The sequence below is a fragment of the Oscarella lobularis genome, chromosome 4 (assembly GCF_947507565.1).
Source record: "Oscarella lobularis chromosome 4, ooOscLobu1.1, whole genome shotgun sequence".
In the NCBI taxonomy this organism is placed as follows: Eukaryota; Metazoa; Porifera; class Homoscleromorpha; order Homosclerophorida; family Oscarellidae; genus Oscarella; species Oscarella lobularis.
Genome location: NC_089178.1, coordinates 3,586,359 through 3,607,836, shown reverse-complemented (window position 1 = coordinate 3,607,836; position 21,478 = coordinate 3,586,359). Strand labels below are relative to the sequence as shown.

The window sequence follows — 21,478 nt, the reverse complement described above, 5'->3', positions numbered from 1 at the left end:
TACAGTAGCGCCGTTGCAAAAATCGTTCATGTAGCGTTAGCAGCAACATGTGCGGTCTTGTTAGACAAATAATAACTTCTGAGAAAAGATAACTAGAAGGTCGCGATCGCCACCTGGCACCGAAAAATCCGACTTTCATTCGTGCAAACAATCGTACGCGATCAGACAAAGGTCGTAGCAAGTGTGCGCGACGTTTTCGTTTCAGTTAGGAAGAAACAAGGCGTCGTGAGAAAGTCGGCGGAAGTAGACATGTCGTGAGATCAGTAAGAGCAACAAAAGGAAGACGGAGAAAGGCACGGACCAAGCGATTATCGCAGGCCAACGAGTGACAATCAATCGCCGAAATGTAGCAACATTTGTTTCTCCTTGAGGTACAAGGGGAGAGGGGAGAGAGGGAGGGGGGATCGAGGAATTTTAGGAGCGCGGTGCGTGCATGAAAACTAAGTGCGCTTACCTTCTCGACACGATGCCGTCTTGATTTCTTTAGCCAGCCAATGACAGTTGGCGTGAAAGCCTTCGGCTTTTTCTCGCAATTCTGGAAGCAGTTGGAGCGCTGAACGCAACGAAATTCGATTTGCCTGCGGCGCAAAGAAAACTGATCCGTGCCGGCACATGGCCGGAGTCTCACAACAAACCTTGTCGCCGTCGCCGCCGCCCCGTATTTTTTGAACGAGATTTTGAAGAGCAGCGTACGTATTCAGTAATCCTTGCCACGTCATTTCTGCAAAGAGAACGCCTACTCATTAGTGCCGTCGTTGCCGTCGGCGAGTGCGAGATCACCGTCGCCTTTACTCTTCGTCGCAACGACGGACGCATTAGCGAGAAGAGCTAAACCAGCGTTTACATCCTTAACGGCTTTCTAATATAGAAAGGGAGCTATAGAAACGATGACGATGACGATGAATCTCATACGTACGTCAAGAGCGAGAGCGATGACGTGACGATGAGCGGCGTCGCGCTGAAATGCCGAAACGTGCGCCGACAACGACGTATCGGAGAAAGGAGAATCGCCAACGGACCAGAGCCAATTGGACGATGTTCCTTCGACTTCGCGAACACGAATAGGGACAAGTCCGGTGAGATGCGTCACAGTTGCCGCAAGAACGGCTTTCGTTGGATTGCGAAGGCTAACGTTCACGACTTGATCATTACAGACGATTCGGCTGCCGTCGCAAGCCGTCGCCGTCCACTAAAATAAAAAAAAATCGCCGTATACATATTCCTCGATCAAAAAAAAGGAACCTATACTTTCGATTGAACGTTCTGCACGGCCAAGACAACGTGACCCAACGTCGTCGCCTGATGCAAATCGACGTCTATAAAAATGGGTTGGTCGCGATTTAACGAAAACAAGATGACGGGAATCTTCGACGAAGAAAAAATGCTCAATGCTCAAACATTCAATTTACTCAATACCGATTGCATTGAACTGACGTAGTCGTCCTTTTCTCCTTTGATCTTCTGATTCGACTTTATTCCAGACCACAACTGCGAAGAGAAGGCGTCTCGCGATCGCCCCGCCTCGCGTTTTATTTTTAAAAATACCTACCTCTTCTTCTAATTCCTTTGAATCGACGTAGTGAACGCTCGTCTTTCCGTCTCGCCAAAGAACGCTTTTTAACGCGTAAAAGAAATGATAGATCAACCCTGGTTGAGTCGTCGCATTGACGACGTGTTTCTCTATTCTACGAAGACAATCAAAAATAAAAAAACGCGCAAAGAGAAAAAGAACTCACATTATTTTCAAATTCGGCGTTTCGAATTTTTTGAGCTCTTTCGTAAAAATCTCGACGTCAAAACCGCCACGAATGGCATCGAGTGGTTTGTACGCTGAATGTTCGGCGACGACGAACAAGACAACTTTCACTTTGACAAGACCCTCTTTAGCTCTTCTATATGAAGAGAGGGGGTTTGTCTTGAATTTAAAAAATAAATAAATATTATATACCGTTTCGTCCAGGCGTTCTGAAGCATTGGAGGTGTGATAACGTGTCGTATAGCGGCGGAGAGAGACGATGCGACGTGAGACAAGAAAGCGTCAACGCTACAAAATCCTATACTATGTGTTATTAGGCTAGAAAATCAAGTTACCTAGTCCATTCTTTCTTCTGCGCTTTTCCTTTATCGTCCTTTGCATCCTCATCAAACTTCGTCTTCAATTTTTCCGCCAACTCACGACAGATGGCCGGTTCAAAGTGATCGTCACCTGTATCCGCTCTCAGTCTCTTCTCCTTGTCGTCGTAAAAAGATCGACAATATCGTTCCCAATAGATTAATAGCATTTCTAAATCGCCGCCGCCGCCGCCGTTATCATCTCCGTCACGACGAAACACGTCTCCGTCATCGTCGTCATCGTCGTCATCGTCGTCATTGCGTCGTTTATTAAGCGAAAAACGATTGGGGGAGCCGCTAACGCGAGAAGGACCCCAAGAAAAGGGCCCCGCACTAACATCCAACCAAGCGTATCTAAAAAAACGAACGAATGGGCGCGACAGGAAGACCTGAGGAAGTATAGCCATGCACCCGCCCGCCGCAAAGACGCCTGCCTTACCTTCCTCGACCAATCCACGCGTCCACAAGACAATTAGCATGAACAAAATCCGGTCCTAGATCGAAAGTGTACAAAGACGTCTAAGCGACTCTTTTCCTATACGAACCCAATTGAAAAACGGCTCGAAGATACTTCCTATCTTCGGGCAGTCCAGACCGAAGAATGTGACGAGACAGCTGTGCATATAAAACGAAAACAAAGACAACACAGACAATTAGGCGACATCGTGCATCTTGCCTAACTTCCACAAAAACATTCGCACCCTTCCCTCTTTTCCCGCCCATGCACTTACCGCCCCTGCGTCATCCATCACTTCCATATTGATCTGATGACCTCGAACGTGATCCTCATCCTTCATTGGACCACTCAATTTATCTAGAGCGTCTTTAATGACGATCGTCTCGGGTTTATCGCATTCTTTGTCACTAAATCAATAAAATTGTATTGGGGAGTGACCTTTTTCTCCTTCCTACCTCTTTTTGAGAGCCTTTTCTCTCTGATTTATTAATTCTCGATTTTGAATAAGAAAGGCGCTTGCCCACTCTTCCGATTTTTTCTTGACGTCAATGAAATCAATGGCTGCTACAAGACTAAGAAAAAAATAAATAATTATTATTATTAGGGTCGTCCTAATATTAACTTTTCGCTATGATCTTTGATTGACTCGGCTTCGTGATCCAAATCGTGATCACTCGGATAATTTTCCTCACTTTTTTCAGATAGATTCAACGACTGTTTGCCTGCCTTGTACTGATTGTGCAAATACAAAATCTCTTCATGCGAAAACCCCGTTCTAAAAAAATCATATAAGATTCTATTAATTAAAATATTTTTCCTTACCTGTAGCCATATGGTTTCCCAGACGATAAAAATGATTTATCTGGATTCATTACAATCAACGTATAGACATCATTCGACCCAATAGCGTGAAGTAAACTTTCAAAAACCGATCCCATTCGATCGGCATCAACCTGATACATCGATGTATTGACAATCGACTCTCTTCTCATAAAAGTCTTTAGAGCTGCTTCGACGGCCGAATCGACGAGCTTATCCGTTTCGATTACGCGAATTTGAAAGTCGTAAAAGACTGAGGATGAAGTGGTAGGGACCACGTGCTCTTCCACGTGTTCGAGCCAAATCGCCAGCGTGTCGCGGCTGAGGCGAAAATCGGTTTCGCGATGAAAGCCGAGAAAGAGAATGTTCACGGGAATTTTGATTGAGACCGGTTCGACGATGAGATTCTGCAAGATTTCGGGCGAACGCGCGACCGTCGCACTAGCCAAGCCTCCGAGAACACAAAAAAGATAAATACTCTCCAAACTCATAGATCAAGGATGAAGAAGGCGAAGAGGTACGCTACAGACAAAAAAGAAAAGAAATTCCAAGCGCGATCTTTTAGCGTGCGTTACACTTGATGGCTACTTTGTCTTTTCTTTGCCTTCTCCTACCTTTCTCGTCGTCTCTCTCGACGGCCGATTACGACTACACGAGCATTCGCACATTAGGAGTTCGAGGATGGGCGTTTCCAGATAAAACCGGCTGGTTTAGTCGTCTTCCGTCGGAGGCCGAATCAATCGTACGCGACGCCATATGGATTCTCGCTCAGGACACGGCCGGATTCTACGTCGAATTTGTGACCGATTCTCCAACGATAATGCTCAATTTCACGCTTCTCTCCTCCGAAACGGAAATGTATCATTTTCCGTCGACTGGCGTTTCCGGTTCCGATCTCTATCGCTATGACAACGATGCGAAGGCGTGGCGCTGGGTCGGCACGACGCACGAAATCGCCGGCTATCCCAAAATAAACACGGAAATCATCGCATCAGACCTTCCCCAAGGAACATCTCAATATCGACTTCATTTACCTCTCTATAACGGTATTATTGATATGGATGTGGGTGTGTCTCGAGGCAAATTTCTTCAATCTCGACCCACGACCTCCAAGCCAATTGTCGTCTGGTATGGAACGAGTATTGCCCAAGGGGCCGTGGCATCGCGACCGGGTCAAGCGTTCACGAATATTTTAAGCCGCGAATTGGATTACGAGATTTACAATTTTGGATTTTCCGGAAACGGTGTCATGGAGATAAGCGTTGCGCAATTCCTGCGTAAAATCGACAATGTGGACGCATTTGTCATCGACTGTCTGCCCAACATGAACGCATCTATGGTCCAAGAAAGAACAGTTCCACTCGTTAAATACATACGGGAAACATACCCACATATTCCTATAGTTCTCGCCGAGGGAACTTCCTATGGAGAAGCATGGATTTCACCAAATGTAGCCAATTTGCAAGAAGATCGTCGAAAGAAATTACATACTGCATACCAACTTCTCCGTTACCAAGGAGATGCTAATCTCCATTATGTTTACGGCGACAATCTTCTACATATTAATACCGATTATGTTAATCCGACAGTGGCTGGCACTCATCCTACAGACCTCGGAATGTATGATATGGCCGATTATTACAAGAAATTTCTTCCAACGATAATCAAACCAACCCGTCACGTGATCAAAAACAATGATGAAATCTATATATCAGCAAAGGAACTCAACAAACAAGATGGTTCTCCTCGGGCCCCCATTTCGTCGTTTCTACGCAATTATTCGACTTTGAATCTGACCTTTACTGACGTCATTGATCTTGGGATTCGGGGGCGTGGCTTTTCCAATACCCCAATTCCTTACAATCGTCTTCCATCCGACGCAAAAGGCGTCGTTCGAGACCCAGTCTGGTCTTATGGTCTCATGTCTACGGGCCTCTTTGTTGAATTCGATAGCAACGCAACCGGTTTCTACTTGAACTATAGTCTCTCTTCCCCAGCTGAATCCCTCTGGCACATGCCACTCACCGGCACATCTGGCTGCGATTTATTCACCTATGACGTAAACGTGAGCACGTGGCGATTCGTTGCCACGGTAGCGCCGCTCACTAACGGTTTCATTTCGTCATCTGGTTGGCTCATAGAGGATATAGGGCCGGTAGAAAGCCGGAAGTATCGTCTCTACTTCCCAATGCGAGCGACAATAGTCAACGCGTCAATTGGAATCCCTAGTTCTTCCTTCATTAGGAGATCTTCGACAGATGATGCCTCTCAACCTATTGTATGGTATGGAACAAGCATAACTCAAGCGGGAGCCGTCGCACGAGCTGGATCCACGTTTACCAACGTCATTGGACGAAATCTCGGTCGTGACGTCATAAATTTGGGGTTCGCTGGTAATGGAAAAATGGAGTTGGACGTGGCAAAGTTTCTCGTTCGAATTGACGCTGCTATGTTCGTCATTGACTGCAATCCGAATCTCAATGGAGAAGAGGTTGCTCAGCGCGCAGAACCCCTCGTCAAATTCATTCGCCAATCGCACGAAACGACGCCTATTGTTCTTGCAGAAGGATCAACGTACGGGGACTCGTGGCTCAAAACGGGAACTTACAAGATCCAAGAAGCAAAACGAGTGGCACTGCAAAAAGCCTATGAGAATCTAAAAGCGGATGGAATCGACAACTTACACTACGTCAAAGGAGACGACCTATTCGCCGCACGTCCTTTGGTGAATCCAACCGTGGGAGGAACGCATCCCTCCGATTTGGGCCACAGAGAAATCGCAGAATTCTACACGAAATTCCTACCTCCCATTTTGAACGCGGCTGAAAAATGAAAAAAAGATCAACAGTCACGTGTATTTTTACCTTGTGTTGTCATCTATCTTACCTGAAAAAAAATGAAAAAATAACAACAGTCACGTGTGTATTTTTATCTTTTGTTGTTGTTGTCAGTAAATTCTGTACGTCGACACCCCCAAAAAAATGTCTCAGTACACACAGTTGTTCACTTTTGAAGAGCTTCTCTCATTTTGATTTTCTCCAAACGCGAAAGACGAGCTTGCGTCTTTGCTCCCATGACGCCACCACCCCAATGTTTCTTAATCTAAAAAAATAAATAAATAAATAAATAAATAAATAAATAAATATTATTATGATTATTACCTCATCATAGCGGTCCAAATAGTTCGTTTTCACAGCATCAATTAGCGTATTGAGACTATTTCGATCTTCCGGTCTCGTAGCCGTAAAAGCAACAGCTGTAGCAGTCTTCTTGTGAACGAGTTTACCAAGCCTAAATCCCACATATGATATCTCTCTCAATAAATAAATAAATAAATAATCTATACCTGGCCTTTCCTTTGACAATACAATAAGGAACGTTCATTTTTCGACACAAAGCCGGAAGCCAAACAACAATCTAAACACACACGTGACAACTTCAATTAATTAATTAATTAAAATAATTTCTTTTCTTACTTCGATGGGATCTACGTCATGAGCAATTACAACCAATTGAGCCTTCTTACTTTCCACAAGCGACGTAATATGATTGATTCCATATTTCAAATAGATTGGCTTGCTTCCGGGTGACGCGTCTTTTCCCTCCGCCTTCTTTACGCCAGCCGCCTTCAGTCGCTCCTTCTTCTGCGCTTTCGTCTCAGGTCGATACTTGTGCGCGAGAGCAAAAAATTTCGACGCTAAAACCAAAAAATTAAATTCGTCTTCTTCTTCTTCGTTTTTTTTTCGTACCCGTTTGTCTATCGATTGTCTGGCTGAATTGATTTATGGACGGCGGCACTTTGAGTCGCTTCAGAAGAACGGATTTTTGACGTTGAATGCGAATGTAGCGAGGCCATTTGACGAAACGACTCAAGTCGCGTTTCGGTTGGATCGCGTTTCCTAAAGAAAAAACGACTTTCTACGCCTTTCTTTTCTTTTCTTCGTGTTCGTACCGATTCCAAAGTTTCGCGGTCTCTTCTCGATGAGCGGGTTCACCGCGCTCTGCGCTGTTTTCGCTTTAGGAGTCGTGTAGGGCGCCGGAGCGAACTTCTTGCCCGTCTTCGTTTTCCGTTCTTTCGGCTGAAAAACGAAAGAATGCAGTTACAGGGATCGTTTTCGTGTAACGAGACGATCGAAGGCGAACGGATTGAGGAGCTAGAGAAGGATTCCGTTCTTACCATGATCTCTCGTTCAGTCGACGCAAGCGCAAAGTGCGAGTAATCGTCACGTGAGATGCAAGCTGGAGGAGGAAGAACGTCGACGGCTGCAGCAGCGGCCTCGACGTCCGTAAAAGGAAACCAGCTAAAGGCATTTCAAAAGAAGCTAAAAGATGGCGTAAAATCGATGGTGGAGAACTTGAGCGAGATCGTAAAATCGTCGCAAATGGAAGAAGAGAGTCGCGTTCTCGATTTGACGCACGCAGCGCAGAACGAGTACGAAATGTCGGTTCGAGCAGCAAACATGCTGCGTGCAGGCGAATCTCTCCTACGACTCGTCGCCGATCTGAAGGAATATCTCGTTCTGAACGATTTTCCTTCGTTGAACGAATCGATCGCCAAACGACGAGCCGAAATCGAAAAAATTGAAGACGAGACGACGGGCAAAGTCGCTGCACTTCGAGACGATATGATTGCACAGCTATCGCGTTTAGAACAAACGTACTATTCTCACCTAGATGTCGAAAAAGAAAAAAATTAATTATAATTATTATTACCTTTTCCTTGTTGTGACGTCATGAAAAATCTTTATTCACGTGATGCATATTTATTACTACAGTTGTAGCTTCATTTTCTCAGCAGCATTTTCTTTACCTGATAATATCTGGTTTTCGTGTACTGGTTCAGTTTCCTCAGTGCCTTTTGAAGTTTATACTTTGCGCCTGATTTCCTCAAATACTTCGTTAAAAACCAGCCCGTCCGACCTTTCTTTGTTATCTTCTTATATATTTCGTGCACTTTACGCGTGAAAGGGCTCCTGAATGCCATTTCAACATTTTTGCGCTTTAGAAAGTGGAAAACCGATTCGTTTTCCAACTTTCCATGCTTCGTCAATAATTTCTTATGCTTGTCAGCAAGACTGTATATGTCCTTCGCCCCCTTATTGATCGCCTGCCAATGCAACAGCGTAAAGAGAACTTGGGAATCTTTTTTCGGCAGTACAAATGAGTAAGTCAAACGATATTTGAGCCTCGGGCGGCGGGGCGATATCCCTTTCCTCACATGTATCAACTTCCTCAGTGTGCTGTCGAGCGCGTTTGATTGCTTCCGTAAAAATTGATTCGAATGCAGCGTTTTTTTCAACGCTGCCGCAAGTTGGCCCTTCCATTTTTCATCAGATGTCATTTTTTGTTTCTTTATCTTTGGTCGATTGTTATTACGCTTCCCTTTTCTCCACCAAGAAAATCGCTTATTTGCAAGTGTCTTTCGAAACTGTCTCGTTCTTGTCCGCAGCAAACTAGCCTTTTGATTTTTTCCTTTACGCTCATGTTTCTTTATCTTTGGTCGATTGTTATTACGCTTCCATTTTGTCAGCCATCCTGTTATTTTCACTTTCGGAAAGTTTCGTCGCTCATTCGTTTTCTTCTTTCTATTTCTCAACGCCCCGACAGCAAGTTTCTTTCGAAATTGTCTCGTTCTTGTCCGCAGCAAACTAGCCTTTTGATTTTTTCCTTTACGCTCTTGTTTCTTTATCTTTGGTCGATTGTTATGCTTCCCTTTTCTCCGCCATTCTCTTATTTTCCCTTTCGGAAAGTTTGGTCGCTTATTCGTTGTCTTTATTCTATTTCTCAACGCCCCAACAGCAAGTTTCTTTCGAAATTGTCTCGTTCTTGTCCGCAGCGAACTAGCGTTTTGATTTTTTCCTTTATGCTTGTGTTTCTTCAAAGATTGACTCCCATTGAACTTCTTTGCTAAAAGTAATTTCATCCGCGACGAAACGAATCGTTTTGGCCTTATTCCTCCCGCCTTCATCACGTCGCCGGCGGCGGCGGCGTTGACGGCATTTTTTTCACACAGCTCCTTAGATTGATTTTTCCCCATGCACACGTCAAAAAGCCTATCGAAACGATAAGAAGCGAGTCGACGCATGCATGCACGGCGTTTTTACTTGCAGACGCTCGCCGGAAAACAACGACTTCTGATAAAACAGTCGTCTCCATCGCGACAGCGCACGGCGCCAACGTTTTCTGACACACCATGAGTTGTAGCCGCTAAAAAAAGGATCACTTAATTAATTGCCACACAAACACTCTTTTGCATGGCTTACCCAAGAGAAAAATCGCCGCACTGACAACTGAAATAAAGATCTGATTCATTTCCCCGCGGCTCGGCTGTCTGTCAGTAACTGTGACGTCATAATCCTATATCCCAATGCCAATGATTGGTTAATTTTATTCACTTGGATGCATATCAGTTTATTAGTGTCACGGAAATTTTCTCAGCAGCATTTTCTTTACCTGATGATATCTGGTTTTCGTGTACTGGTTCAGTTTCTTCAGTGCATTTCGAAGTTTATACTTTGCGTCTGATTTCCTCAAATACTTCGTTAAAAACCAGCCCGTCCGACCTTTCTTCGTTATCTTCTTATATATTTCGTGCACTTTACGCGTGAAAGGGCTCCTGAATGCCATTTCAACATTTTTGCGCTTTAGAAAGTGGAAAACCGATTCGTTTTCCAACTTTCCATGCTTCGTCAATAATTTCTTATGCTTGTCAGCAAGACTGTATATGTCCTTCGCCCCCTTATTGATCGCCTGCCAATGCAACAGCGTAAAGAGAACTTGGGAATCTTTTTTCGGCAGTACAAATGAGTAAGTCAAACGATATTTCACTGGGCCTCTACGGGGTGACGACACAATTCCTCTCACACGTCTCAACTCGCTCACAATGTCGTCGAGCATTCGTGATTGCCTCCGTAAAACTCGCACCAAATATAGCGATTTTTTCAACGCTGCCCCAACTTGGTCCTCCCATTTTTTTCCCCATCTAATCTTTCGTAGAGGTAGATCATTTTTCTTCTTCCGGATCCTTCTCTTATTCCAAAGTGACTTCCTTTTCTTATTCGAAAGTGGATTCCTTTTCTTACCCCAAAATGAATTCGTTTTCTTCTTATTCAACCAAGATTTCTTATTCCAATGTGATCGACGCCTATTTGATAATTTCTTTGCTAAACCTAGGTTTGTCCTTCGCGACGACGCGAATCGTTTGGCCCTTATTCCTCTCGCCTTCATGACGTCGCCGCCGGCGGATCTGACGGCATTTTTTTCACACAACTCCTTATCTGATCGATTTTTCTCCATGCACCCGTCAAAAAGCCTATTGAAACACATAAGAAACTAGCCCGTCGATGCATGCATGCACGGCGTTTTTACTTGCAGACGCTCGCCGGAAAGCAACGACTTCTGATAAAACAGTCGTCTCCATCGCGACAGCGCACGGCGCCAACGTTTTCTGACGCGGCACCGTGAGTTCTAGCCGCTATATAATTAGGCAAGAATCACTTCCAGCACAAACGCTCCTTTGCATGGCTTACCCAAGAGAAAAATCGCCGCACTGACAACTGAAATAAACATCTCATTCATTTCCTCGTCTCGGCTGTCTGTCAGTAACTGCGACGTCATAATCCTATATCCCAATGATTGGTTAATTTTATTCACTTGGATGCATATGAGTTGATTAGTTTCACGGGAATTTTCTCAGCAGCATTTCCTTTACCTGAAGTTTTCGTGAACTGTTTCCGTTTCTTCAGTGCCTTTTCGAGTTTTTTCCTTGCACCAGTAACCAATGAAACCCTTGATATACTTTTTGAAACGGTCGCCCTTCTGACCGTTCTTCATTATTTTCTTATATTTTTCGTGTTCTTTGCGCGTAAAAGGGCTCCTGAATGCCATTTCAACATTTTTGCGCTTTAGAAAGTGGAAAACCGATTCGTCTTCAAACTTTTCCCGTACTTCGTCAATAATTTCTTATGCTTCTCAGCAAGACTGTATATGTCCTTCACCCCCTTATTGCTCGCCTGCCAATCCAACAGCGTAAAGAGGATTACGCCTTCTTTTTTCGGCGGTAGAAACGCGTAAGTCAAACGATATTTCACTCGGCCTTTGGGGGGTGACGACACACTTCCTCTCAAACGTCTCAACTCGCTCACAATGTCGGCGAGCATTCGTGGTTGCTTCCGTAAATTTCCATTGAATGTAGCAAATTTTTTCAACACTGCCCCAACTTGGTTCTCCCATTTTTTCCCCATCTAATCTTTCGTAGATCATTCTTCTTCTTCCTTCTCTTATTCCAAAGTGAATTCCTATTCCCCCAAAGTGACTTCCTTTTCTTATTCCAATGTTTCGTCGAAGATGGACGCCTATTTGATAAATTTCTTTGCTAACCTAGGTTTTTCCTCATCGACCACGCGAATCGTTTTGCCCTTATTCTTCCCGCCTTCATCACGTCACCACCGGCGGATCTGACCCTTAGATCGATTTTTCTCCATGCACCCGTCAAAAAGCCTATTTAATTGCCACACAAACACTCTTTTGCATGGCTTACCCAAGAGAAAAATCGCCGCACTGACAACTGAAATAAAGGATCTGATTCATTTCCTCGTCTCGGCTGTATGTCAGTAACTGTGACGTCATAATCCTATATCCTAATGCCAATGATTGGTTAATTTTATTCATATGCGCGCTGAGTTTATTAGTTAGAATTTTTTCAGCATTTTCATAACCTGCCTCAATCTGGTTTTCGTGTACTGGTTCCGTTTCTTTAGTGCATTTTTAAGTGTGTTCCAGATATAGAACAAGTTCGCCCGACCTTTCTTCATTAATTTCCTATATTTTTCGTGCTCTTTACGCGTGAAAGGGCTCCTGAATGCCATTTCAACATTTTTGCGCTTTAGAAAGTGGAAAACCGATTCGTTTTCCAACTTTCCATGCTTCGTCAATAATTTCTTATGCTTGTCAGCAAGACTGTATATGTCCTTCGCCCCCTTATTGATCGCCTGCCAATGCAACAGCGTAAAGAGAACTTGGGAATCTTTTTTCGGCAGTACAAATGAGTAAGTCAAACGATATTTCACTGGGCCCCTACGGGGTGACGACACAATTCCTCTCACACGTCTCAACTCGCTCACAATGTCGTCGAGCATTCGTGATTGCCTCCGTAAAACTCGCACCGAATATAGCGATTTTTTCAACGCTGCCCCAACTTGGTCCTCCCATTTTTTTCCCCATCTAATCTTTCGTAGAGGTAGATCATTTTTCTTCTTCCGGATCCTTCTCTTATTCCAAAGTGAATTCCTATTCCCCCAAAGTGACTTCCTTTTCTTATTCCAAAATGAATTCCTTTTCTTCTTATTCAACCAAGATGACTTCCTTTTCTTATTCCAATGTTTCGCCGAAGATCGACGCCTATTTGATAATTTCTTTGCTAAACCTACGTTTTTCCTCGTCCACCACGCGAATCGTTTTGCCCTTATTCTTCCCGCCTTCATCACGTCACCACCGGCGGATCTGACGGCATTTTTTTCACACAACTCCTTAGATCGATTTTTCTCCATGCACAAATCAAAAAGCCTATTGAAACACATAAGAAACTAGCGCGTCGATGCATGCATGCACGGCGTTTTTACTTGCAAACGCTCGCCGGAAAGCAACGACTTCTGATAAAACAGTCGTCTCCATCGCGACAGCGCACGGCGCCAACGTTTTCTGACGCGGCACCGTGCGTCGTAGCCGCTATAAAGCGCAAGAAAAGATTACGAGACGCCGCCGCCACTTGTGTCGCTTACCCAACAGAAAAATCGTCGCACTGACAATGAAAATAAAGCTCTGATTCATTCCGTCAACTAACCGGGTGACTGTTTGTGACGACATAAACGGTTTTCTATCCAATGCCAATGATCGTTTAATTAGATTTTTCGTATAATTAGCGGTTTCATGGAAGTTTTCTCAGCATTTCGTCGACCTGATGCAATCTCGTTTCCGTGTTTTGATTCCATTTCTTCAGCCACTCTTGCAGTTTTCCCAATCCATATTTTCTTCGCGAGCCTTTGAGAAAAAACCATCCGGACATACTCTCCTTCATCACCTTCTTCCACTCTTTGTGCTCTTTCGACGTAAAAGGACTCTTATAGGCGAATTCGTCATTCTTTCGCTTAAGAAACTGAAATAGCGCTTCTCTTCGCCTCTTTCCATATTTTTTCAATAACTTCTTATGTTTCTTAGCCATATAGACGACCCTCTTCTTCCAATCACCGCGCTTTCTCATCACACTATCAATCAAGTCAAAAAGAATTCCAGCTTCCCTTCTCTTCGGTCGAAATGAATAGGTCAAACGATGACGCTTTGAATTCAATCCACCACAGTTTCCGTTTGCTATTTTCGCTTGGGCAGCGTGAATCTTCCTTAGAATCTTTCGCAGACGTCGTAGAATCAACATTTCAGCGAGCCGTGAACTCTTTGACGCGCTAAAACCTTTTCTCATCAATCGCTTCTGTAATTGTCTAACTTTTGATTGTATTCGGAGTTTAGATTTGCTTCGTCTGCCTTTATTCTTCATTTTCAATCGTATTCGGAGTTTAGATTTGCTTTTTCTGCCGCCTTTATTCTTCCTTTTCTTGGTCTTGCCTTTACCTTTCTTCTTGGCTTTGCCTCCTTTAGCTTTGGCTTTTCTTCTCTTGCTTTTATTTTTCGATTTCTTCACTTTGGCTTTGCCTTTTTTGACTTTCTTCGAGGTCTTTCTTCTCTTACCCCCCTTGACTTTGCTCTTCTTCTTGCCCTTCTTCTTCACTGGGGTCTTTCTTCTCTTACCCCCCTTGACTTTGTTCTTTCTGCCCTTCTTCTTTTTACCCTTGACTTCGTTCTTTCTGCCTTTTTTTAGACTTTTTCTTCGGATTTTGCCTAGACGCTTCACTTGATTCGCCGCAATCCTTGATGCCAACTTTGTCACACGCTTCAAAAACGGTAAAACTCCTCCACCACGATGCTTTGGCCTTCTTTTAGGCGTCCACCGACTCTTTCTCATCGATGACAAAAGCCCTCCCAAACCAACCTTTCGTTTCCTCGAAAATCGTTTCTTTCCTCTTTTCTTTAGCCTCCTCATCATCTTTCTCCTCAACTTTTTCTGCTGTCGAGCCAGCCACTTTCTCCCCCTCCCTTTTCCCTTCTTCATCTTCTTTTTCTTTCCCCGATGTTTCCTCAACAAACGAATTCGTCGATTCGTCTTCTTTGGCCCACGAAATCGTCGTCGTTTCTTCTTATTCACTCTCCCTCTTTTCAATTGCTTTCTCTTCCAAATCTTCCACACAAACGGCCTCCTCCTCCTCCCCTTCTTCCTGGCACGAAATCTCCTCCGCGAAACTTTATTCTTCTTCTTCTTCCAAAGCGGGCGCTTCTTCTTCACTGGTTTCTTCTTCTTCAAAAACGGACGCCGCTTCTTCTTCTTCAGCAATAACACCCTCCTCTTTTTTCCTCCTTTTCGATGACGCACATCATTATTTCTCATATCCATCAACAGGGGAGGAGATCGTCTCGCTCGTTTTTTGACGTCATCAACGCCCCTTTTCTCTCCTTCAATGCTCTCCTTTTCACACAATTCTTTAGACCGATTCTTCTCCATGCATGCATCGAAGAGCCTATACATCTCGTGAATCGACGATAAATAAATGTCCGCGTTATTTCTACTTGCAAATCGTCGCAGGAGTGCAACGATTCTTCAGCAAACAATCTCCGTCACGACAGCGAATAGATACGCCGTTTTCCGACGCGTTCGTACGTGTAACTAAAAGGCCGCCTATCGGCACAACGATTCAAAAAAAAACCTTTTCTTTTTTGAAATCGGGAGGCTTACCGAAGAGAACGATCGCAGAGACGAGAATAAATCCCCTCATTGTCTCGTCCTCAGCTGCCTGTTGTCGCCGCCGCAACCGTCGCTGTTTGTGACGGCATAGACGAAGCGAGGACCAAACGGTTTCGTGAACCTAATCCGGGACCGAGAACCGGGACCTGTCCAGCAATGGTGCGCGATTTCTCCGTGCTGCTGCCTCCTGCAACGTTGTCCTTTAGGCTGTGCAGAGAAAAGACGTTGAACTGCCCGACGTCGAAGCTAGACGCGTGCTACTTAAAGACAAACACACGGAATTTATAGCGAATTACGGCAAGTCGAACAACGAATTCGTACGTTCTTTCGTCAAAATGCGACCACCTTAAAAAAATCCACTCAATGCAGGAGTACGGCGTGACGGAGTACTTGAGAATGAGCGGCGTCTATTGGGGCCTTACAGCGCTGAGCCTCTTGCACGAATTGGATCGAATGAATCGCGATGACGTCATCGCTTTCGTTCGATCGTGCTACGACGACAAAACGGGCAGTTTCAGCGCGGCCCCCAATCACGATCCCCATCTCCTATACACACTCAGTGCCGTGCAAGTAAAGAAAAAAGAAAAGAAGAATTTTTCTCTAATTAAAATATAAAATTTAATAGATTTTAGTTCTTTACGATGCAATGGATGAGTGTGATAAGGAAAAGGTCGTTGAATACGTAGTCGGGCTCCAGCAACCAGACGGATCATTCATCGGAGATAAATGGGGTTAATTAATATTTATCTCTTTTTATTTATATGTTCAATGAGACTCTAGGAGAAGTTGACACTCGATTTTCCTTCTGTGCTTTAGCCACATTGTCTCTACTTGTAAAATCAATCCATAACCCTCTAACCTCTCTCTCTCTATATAGGGGATTCTTCTCATAGGGCAAACTGGATGCTATCCGCATTGAAGACGCCGTAAAATTCATTCTCTCGTGCATGAATTTCGACGGCGGCTTCGGAAGCATGCCCGGTTCGGAATCTCACGCTGGGCAGATCTATTGTTGCGTTGGAGCGCTCTCCATCGTCAGACGACTGCACCACGTAAACGCAGACATGCTGGGATGGTGGCTAGCCGAAAGGCAACTTCCATCAGGAGGATTAAACGGTCAATAAGAAGAAAAAATAAAGACTATGACGTGGATTTTTCATTTCAGGTCGTCCTGAGAAATTGCCTGATGTCTGCTACTCTTGGTGGGTTTTGTCCTCACTAAAGATCATCAATCGACTTCATTGGATAGATAAAGTAACGCTCCATCATATATTTATTTATTTATTTATTTATTTATTTATTTCAAAGGATAAACTTGGTGCTTTCATTCTCGCTTGTCAAGATGAAGAAACCGGTGGAATATCAGATCGACCTGGAGATATGGTACAGATTAAAATTATTTATTCCCCTCCTCTTCTATTAAATTAGGTGGATCCGTTTCATACGCTCTTTGGTGTCGCTGGATTGTCTCTTCTTGGTAACAAAGATCTCAAACCAGTCAATCCGGTTTTCTGCATGCCCGAAGAGTCGTTGGAAAAACTCAAAATCAAGCCTCAATTATTGACAGAATAATTAACTAATTAAATCTTCTGATTTTTGCTACTGGCTCTAAAGAATTGCCCCATTTTGACGCGTCTCTTCTTTGCAATGACTTTAGGAGGCCCACGTGACTTCATTACCCCATCTTCCTTTGGTCTTTTCATCTTTGAATCTAGAGTCGAACGATGACGCTTTCGTCCCCCCGATTTAAACTGAAAAAGATCTAGAAAAGACTAATAATAAAAAGAGTCCCCCCTGAGACGGATGCATACCGGAATCTGGCTCTTCTCCCACTTCTTTTCTAAAATATTCTGCGTCATCATCTTCATCACTATCGCTTTCTAGAACCCCAATACTATTTATCTAAATATATAATAGAGATGTACCTTTTTGACTGGTCCGACTTCTCTTTCTGCAAATATTTAATTAAACACGGAAGTATCTCTTTGTATCGTTTACCTGTGCGCCTCTTTCACTGCTGCCTTCTTTCTAACATTTGCTTCCTGCTGCTTCCGCCTCTGATTCTTCAATCTCCTTCAATAGATCAATCAATCAATCAATTAACTAATTAATTATTGACGCTACTTCAACGAAGCCTTCTTTTCTCGAAGAGCTTTCACTTCTTCTTTCGTTTTGGTAACTAATAAGCGAGCAATAAGAAACGAACATAAAGGTATGATGACATCATACCAAACTGATGAAATAAGACCTCTCCATCACAAAGCCCCGACTCAATTTTCACAAGCTGCAAGCAGAGACGTGGACCAATCTATAAATATTTATTATCTATTTTATTTTCCAAAAATGCTACTCTACTTCCGTCAGACGAATAGCGCTTTGTTGCAAAGTGGCATTTCCTCTTCCTGGCATGGCTTGGGGTAACGGAACTCTGGCATCTTCCGCGTCTTCAAATTCACTTTCAGAGGCATTACCTCTGAAAAAAAAGACACTTTCCACGTCACTTTTTTTCTATCCGTTTCCGCCTTACCCCAACACGTATTCACTAATGTCTTCATACCGGCTGAGATTAGGAACACGTGATTTAATAAGTTTGCCAACTTGCCTACTAATTCCAACAGGAACAGCTCGAATATTACTTCAAAAAATCATCATAATCTTTATTAGGCAGATATCATATTAGCAACACTCACTAGTGTCTATATTCAATTGTTCCTGTCTCCTCTTCGTAATGCATGAGAACACAGCGCTGAATCTCAGACAATTTTACCTACGTATAGTTGATTTGATTGAAACAAAGAGAGAATTTTAAAATCTTACATGCTGAACGTTTATCGTCGGAAATGTGTTTTGCATAAATGTAGCCAATAGTTTCATGTGCTTCGTCGTTTCAGTTGGAAAATCATTCATTATAAGCTAACGTCAAAAAATGAAAAAATTATAGAATTTTCTCCTAATAAAATACCATAGGAGGTTTCTTATATTGATTCGGTGCCGTCCTTGGTTTTTTCAGAGAGGATAGCACATCTGACATGAGAGCATACTAATCAAAAATCCAATTAATTAATTAATTAATTAATTAATTAAAAATTTCGTACAGAGAGCACCCGAAAAGTCACCGTTGGACCTCGAGGAAATCGCGATATTTTCTAATTGAAAAATCTTAGTTGAAAAATAAATTTTGACGTCATCTCACCATATTTATAGACGTTTCTGATTTTGTGAATATTACGACGTGAGTAACACCTAGTGGTCCGGCAACGTGTACGAAATCTTTCAAAACGTTTTTCTGTCGCACCTACAAAATAAATTTCAATTTAATATTTTGACGGCGGGCGATCGACTGTCTTGCCTTCAAATGCGATGCCGTGTTCGGTTCGAGAACTTTTCGCATGTCGAGAACGAGCTGCTGAATGTCTTTGCCCACGATGCCTCTGTGGATGACAAAAGATCTTGGAGGCTTCAGATCTTCGAGTTCTTGAGCCGCTCGAGTTTTCTGAGACGCTCGAAGTCTTCTCGTTTGCTTTCTCTTCTTCTGCAGAAAAAAGACGGTGAGGTTCGCTGCAGAGATTCGACGTCTTTTACCTTTCGAATACGACCCATGTGCGAGAGTTAGTCGGGACTTTGACTCGTTGGACGATGTCCCGGAGCAGCGGAAGCCTGTCCGCCCTCGCGTTGCATGACGCAACTGCTACGTGGACCAATCAGACACGGCCAACAGTGCAACATGTGCACCCAATCAGAAAGCGCCACGAAACGCGCTCAAGCGAATTTAGATCAACGCGAAACGTATCACTCTCAGTCTCGAACGGAGTCTGACAATGAATCATCGTCTTCTATCTCTCGTGCTCGTAGTCTCGTCAATAGCGCGACTAACCGTCGCCGGAGACGATGAAAAGAAAGACGACATCGGAACAGTAATAGGAATCGACTTAGGAACGACCTATTCGTGGTAAAAAAAGAAAAAAAAATAGGTGTGAGAACGCGTTGTCGATTTCTTCCTCTCTCTCCCCCCTAGTGTCGGCGTATTCAAGAACGGACGCGTCGAAATCATCGCAAACGACCAAGGAAATCGCATCACACCGTCCTACGTCGCTTTCACGGACGAAGGCGAACGATTGATTGGCGACGCGGCGAAAAATCAACTCACATCGAATCCAGAGAACACCGTATTCGACGCGAAACGACTAATCGGACGCACGTGGAGCGATCGCACCGTACAATCGGACATCAAATTCTTCCCTTTCCAAGTCATCGAACGAAATTCGAAACCACACGTGCAAGTCACCGTAAAAGAAGGCGAAAAGAAGACATTCGCCGCAGAGGAAATCAGTTCGATGGTCCTAATCAAAATGAAGGTAAAAAATAAAGGAATCAATATAATTTAATTGATTTTTCTATACAGGAAACGGCTGAAGCGTACTTGGGAAAGAAAGTAACGCACGCTGTTGTGACAGTTCCCGCGTATTTCAACGACGCCCAACGTCAAGCGACGAAAGATGCAGGAGCAATTGCCGGTCTCAACGTCATGCGAATCATCAACGAACCGTAAAAAATAAAAAAAATCAATATCCTATTTATTTATTGATTTTTTTGTATAGAACGGCTGCTGCTATTGCTTATGGTCTGGATAAGAAAGAAGGGGAAAAGAACGTTCTAGTCTTCGATTTGGGCGGCGGAACGTTCGACGTATCGCTTCTAACAATCGATAACGGCGTTTTCGAAGTCGTAGCGACAAACGGAGACACTCATCTCGGTAAGAAAAAAAATCAATAAATCAATAAATAATCCCTTTTCCTTAGGTGGCGAAGATTTCGATCAGAATGTCATGGATCATTTCATCAAACTATACAAGAAAAAACACGGCAAAGACGTTCGCAAGGACAAACGCGCCGTCCAGAAACTCCGTCGCGAAGTGGAAAAAGCAAAACGCGCGCTAAGCTACCAACATCAAGCGCGCATCGAAATCGAATCCTTTTTCGACGGAGAAGATTTCTCTGAAACCCTATCACGTGCTCGCTTCGAAGAACTCAACATAGCTCTCTTTCGTTCGACTCTAAAACCCGTTCAAATCGTCCTAGACGATTCCGGTTTGAAAAAGAGCGAAATCGACGAAATCGTACTCGTTGGCGGATCGACGCGCATTCCAAAAGTCCAGCAATTGGTCAAGGATTTCTTCAATAAAAAGGAACCGAGTCGCGGTATCAATCCCGATGAGGCGGTCGCCTATGGAGCCGCCGTTCAAGCGGGCGTCCTAAGCGGCGAAGAATCCACGGGAGATCTCGTTCTTCTCGACGTGAATCCGCTCACTTTGGGAATCGAGACGGTGGGTGGCGTCATGACGAAACTCATTTCGAGGAATTCCGTTATTCCGACGAAGAAAGCGCAAGTATTTAGCACAGCTGCGGATAATCAACCCACGGTTACAATCCAAGTCTTCGAAGGTGAACGACCCATGACAAAGGATAATCACTTGCTAGGGAAATTTGACCTGAATGGAATTCCCCCTGCGCCGAGAGGCGTGCCTCAAATCGAAGTCACTTTCGAAATTGACGTGAATGGAATTCTCAAAGTGACGGCGGAGGATAAAGGCACAGGAAATAAGGAAAAAATTACAATTACGAATGATCAGAATCGTTTGACGCCGGAGGATATCGAAAGAATGATCAACGACGCGGAAAAATTCGCTGATGACGATAAGAAAGTGAAGGAGAAAGTTGAGAGTCGAAACGAATTGGAGAGCTACGCCTATTCGTTGAAAAATCAAGTGAATGATAAGGAAAAATTGGGCGCGAAATTGTCCGAAGACGAAAAGGCGACGATTACGAAAGCTGTAGAGGAGAAAATTCAGTGGCTCGACAGTCATCAGGAAGCGGAAGCCGAAGAATTCAAAGCACAGAAAAAAGAATTGGAAGAAGTCGTCACGCCTATTATAAGTAAATTGTATCAGGGACAGGCTCCGCCTCCCGGAAGCGAAGGAGGAGCGCCGCCACCTCCGTCCGGAGAAGACGACGGCGGAGATAGAGATGAACTATAAATCTACTCTAGACTTTCTTCTTCTTATTGGGTTGTACACGCGAGAATCCTGTGACTTTGGGTTCAAAATACATATGATGTGATTACATACCTATGTATACATACTGGCGTAACGGCGGCACCTTTCTCATTTTTGTGACGCGAATCCTTCCTATCTCCCTGAATTTTGGATGGGAGAGCCAATCAGAAAAACTATGGATTGCGTTTCC

At 43.9% G+C, this 21,478-nt stretch overlaps 7 protein-coding genes across 10 annotated transcripts; 3 read left to right on the top strand and 4 right to left on the bottom strand.

Annotated features, from left to right (window-relative positions):
- Positions 1-25: 25 nt before the first annotated feature.
- Positions 26-3,954, bottom strand: LOC136185996 (uncharacterized). The gene is made up of 17 exons (XM_065973228.1): positions 3,392-3,954; positions 3,192-3,344; positions 3,025-3,141; positions 2,844-2,976; positions 2,658-2,727; positions 2,552-2,606; positions 2,092-2,466; positions 1,949-2,044; positions 1,737-1,892; positions 1,550-1,685; positions 1,417-1,488; positions 1,249-1,365; positions 917-1,189; positions 781-859; positions 636-721; positions 455-578; positions 26-365 (listed from the first exon to the last, which is right to left on the bottom strand). Exons 1-17 carry the CDS (start codon positions 3,877-3,879, stop codon positions 202-204), a joined length of 2,694 nt encoding a protein of 897 aa, XP_065829300.1. The 5' UTR covers positions 3,880-3,954; the 3' UTR covers positions 26-201.
- A 2,348-nt stretch (positions 3,955-6,302) lies between these two features.
- Positions 6,303-7,658, bottom strand: LOC136186015 (large ribosomal subunit protein eL8-like). Its single transcript, XM_065973250.1, has 7 exons — positions 7,566-7,658; positions 7,341-7,467; positions 7,138-7,287; positions 6,865-7,085; positions 6,735-6,805; positions 6,550-6,679; positions 6,303-6,490 (listed from the first exon to the last, which is right to left on the bottom strand). The coding sequence occupies exons 1-7, from the start codon at positions 7,566-7,568 to the stop codon at positions 6,392-6,394; spliced, it is 801 nt and encodes a 266-aa protein (XP_065829322.1). The 5' UTR covers positions 7,569-7,658; the 3' UTR covers positions 6,303-6,391.
- On the top strand, positions 7,621-8,085 carry LOC136185914 (mediator of RNA polymerase II transcription subunit 22-like). The gene has a single exon (XM_065973127.1). It carries the CDS (start codon positions 7,621-7,623, stop codon positions 8,083-8,085), a length of 465 nt encoding a protein of 154 aa, XP_065829199.1.
- Positions 8,086-8,113: 28 nt separating this feature from the next.
- LOC136186001 (axoneme-associated protein mst101(2)-like) lies at positions 8,114-15,356 on the bottom strand. Of its 3 annotated transcripts, none has more exons than XM_065973232.1 (9): positions 15,228-15,356; positions 15,062-15,170; positions 13,168-15,012; positions 13,009-13,114; positions 10,918-12,952; positions 10,757-10,862; positions 9,652-10,700; positions 9,493-9,595; positions 8,114-9,441 (listed from the first exon to the last, which is right to left on the bottom strand). In XM_065973232.1, the coding sequence occupies exons 1-3, from the start codon at positions 15,265-15,267 to the stop codon at positions 13,314-13,316; spliced, it is 1,848 nt and encodes a 615-aa protein (XP_065829304.1). In that variant the 5' UTR covers positions 15,268-15,356; the 3' UTR covers positions 8,114-9,441; positions 9,493-9,595; positions 9,652-10,700; positions 10,757-10,862; positions 10,918-12,952; positions 13,009-13,114; positions 13,168-13,313. The 3 variants fall into 3 exon arrangements, with proteins under 3 accessions (XP_065829304.1, XP_065829305.1, XP_065829306.1); XM_065973233.1 differs by having other exon boundaries at positions 10,757-10,855; XM_065973234.1 differs by having other exon boundaries at positions 10,918-11,887.
- A 25-nt stretch (positions 15,357-15,381) lies between these two features.
- LOC136185994 (geranylgeranyl transferase type-2 subunit beta-like) lies at positions 15,382-16,866 on the top strand. 2 transcript variants are annotated; one of them, XM_065973226.1, is made up of 9 exons: positions 15,382-15,395; positions 15,443-15,553; positions 15,606-15,806; positions 15,862-15,967; positions 16,017-16,069; positions 16,130-16,352; positions 16,402-16,490; positions 16,579-16,619; positions 16,665-16,866. In XM_065973226.1, exons 1-9 carry the CDS (start codon positions 15,393-15,395, stop codon positions 16,798-16,800), a joined length of 963 nt encoding a protein of 320 aa, XP_065829298.1. In that variant the 5' UTR covers positions 15,382-15,392; the 3' UTR covers positions 16,801-16,866. The 2 variants fall into 2 exon arrangements, with proteins under 2 accessions (XP_065829298.1, XP_065829297.1); XM_065973225.1 differs by having other exon boundaries at positions 16,545-16,619.
- On the bottom strand, positions 16,724-18,871 carry LOC136185993 (suppressor of SWI4 1 homolog). Its single transcript, XM_065973224.1, has 15 exons — positions 18,819-18,871; positions 18,586-18,768; positions 18,430-18,531; positions 18,332-18,382; positions 18,199-18,276; positions 18,054-18,149; positions 17,927-18,003; positions 17,764-17,871; positions 17,592-17,709; positions 17,466-17,544; positions 17,361-17,415; positions 17,235-17,309; positions 17,162-17,187; positions 17,048-17,116; positions 16,724-16,998 (listed from the first exon to the last, which is right to left on the bottom strand). The coding sequence occupies exons 1-15, from the start codon at positions 18,834-18,836 to the stop codon at positions 16,817-16,819; spliced, it is 1,317 nt and encodes a 438-aa protein (XP_065829296.1). The 5' UTR covers positions 18,837-18,871; the 3' UTR covers positions 16,724-16,816.
- Positions 18,872-19,014: 143 nt separating this feature from the next.
- LOC136186118 (endoplasmic reticulum chaperone BiP-like) lies at positions 19,015-21,359 on the top strand. The gene is made up of 5 exons (XM_065973369.1): positions 19,015-19,185; positions 19,252-19,591; positions 19,639-19,781; positions 19,835-19,989; positions 20,036-21,359. Exons 1-5 carry the CDS (start codon positions 19,055-19,057, stop codon positions 21,268-21,270), a joined length of 2,004 nt encoding a protein of 667 aa, XP_065829441.1. The 5' UTR covers positions 19,015-19,054; the 3' UTR covers positions 21,271-21,359.
- Positions 21,360-21,478: the final 119 nt, after the last annotated feature.

Excerpts from the sequence above, each read along its gene's own strand:
- LOC136185996 (XM_065973228.1), bottom strand. The coding sequence starts at position 3,879 with ATGAGTTTGGAGAGTATTTATCTTTTTTGTGTTCTCGGAGGCTTGGCT. Across the intron at positions 3,345-3,391 it reads GGGAAACCATATGGCTACAG|AACGGGGTTTTCGCATGAAG; the intron begins GTAAGGAAAAAT and ends TGATTTTTTTAG. Across the intron at positions 1,893-1,948 it reads CAGAACGCCTGGACGAAACG|AAGAGCTAAAGAGGGTCTTG; the intron begins GTATATAATATT and ends CTCTTCATATAG.
- LOC136186015 (XM_065973250.1), bottom strand. Across the intron at positions 7,086-7,137 it reads GACAATCGATAGACAAACGG|CGTCGAAATTTTTTGCTCTC; the intron begins GTACGAAAAAAA and ends TTTTGGTTTTAG. Across the intron at positions 6,806-6,864 it reads ATGACGTAGATCCCATCGAA|ATTGTTGTTTGGCTTCCGGC; the intron begins GTAAGAAAAGAA and ends GTGTGTGTTTAG.
- LOC136185914 (XM_065973127.1), top strand. The coding sequence starts at position 7,621 with ATGCAAGCTGGAGGAGGAAGAACGTCGACGGCTGCAGCAGCGGCCTCG.
- LOC136186001 (XM_065973232.1), bottom strand. The coding sequence starts at position 15,267 with ATGAGGGGATTTATTCTCGTCTCTGCGATCGTTCTCTTCG. Across the intron at positions 15,171-15,227 it reads CTCTGCGATCGTTCTCTTCG|GCGGCCTTTTAGTTACACGT; the intron begins GTAAGCCTCCCG and ends TTGTGCCGATAG. Across the intron at positions 15,013-15,061 it reads ACTCCTGCGACGATTTGCAA|GCTCTTCGATGCATGCATGG; the intron begins GTAGAAATAACG and ends CGAGATGTATAG.
- LOC136185994 (XM_065973225.1), top strand. Across the intron at positions 15,807-15,861 it reads ACACACTCAGTGCCGTGCAA|ATTTTAGTTCTTTACGATGC; the intron begins GTAAAGAAAAAA and ends AAAATTTAATAG. Across the intron at positions 16,070-16,129 it reads TAGCCACATTGTCTCTACTT|GGCAAACTGGATGCTATCCG; the intron begins GTAAAATCAATC and ends TTCTTCTCATAG.
- LOC136185993 (XM_065973224.1), bottom strand. Across the intron at positions 18,532-18,585 it reads ACACGGCATCGCATTTGAAG|GTGCGACAGAAAAACGTTTT; the intron begins GCAAGACAGTCG and ends TTTATTTTGTAG. Across the intron at positions 17,545-17,591 it reads GCGCTATTCGTCTGACGGAA|ATTGGTCCACGTCTCTGCTT; the intron begins GTAGAGTAGCAT and ends AAATATTTATAG.
- LOC136186118 (XM_065973369.1), top strand. The coding sequence starts at position 19,055 with ATGAATCATCGTCTTCTATCTCTCGTGCTCGTAGTCTCGTCAATAGCG. Across the intron at positions 19,782-19,834 it reads ATGCGAATCATCAACGAACC|AACGGCTGCTGCTATTGCTT; the intron begins GTAAAAAATAAA and ends TTTTTTGTATAG. Across the intron at positions 19,990-20,035 it reads AAACGGAGACACTCATCTCG|GTGGCGAAGATTTCGATCAG; the intron begins GTAAGAAAAAAA and ends CCTTTTCCTTAG.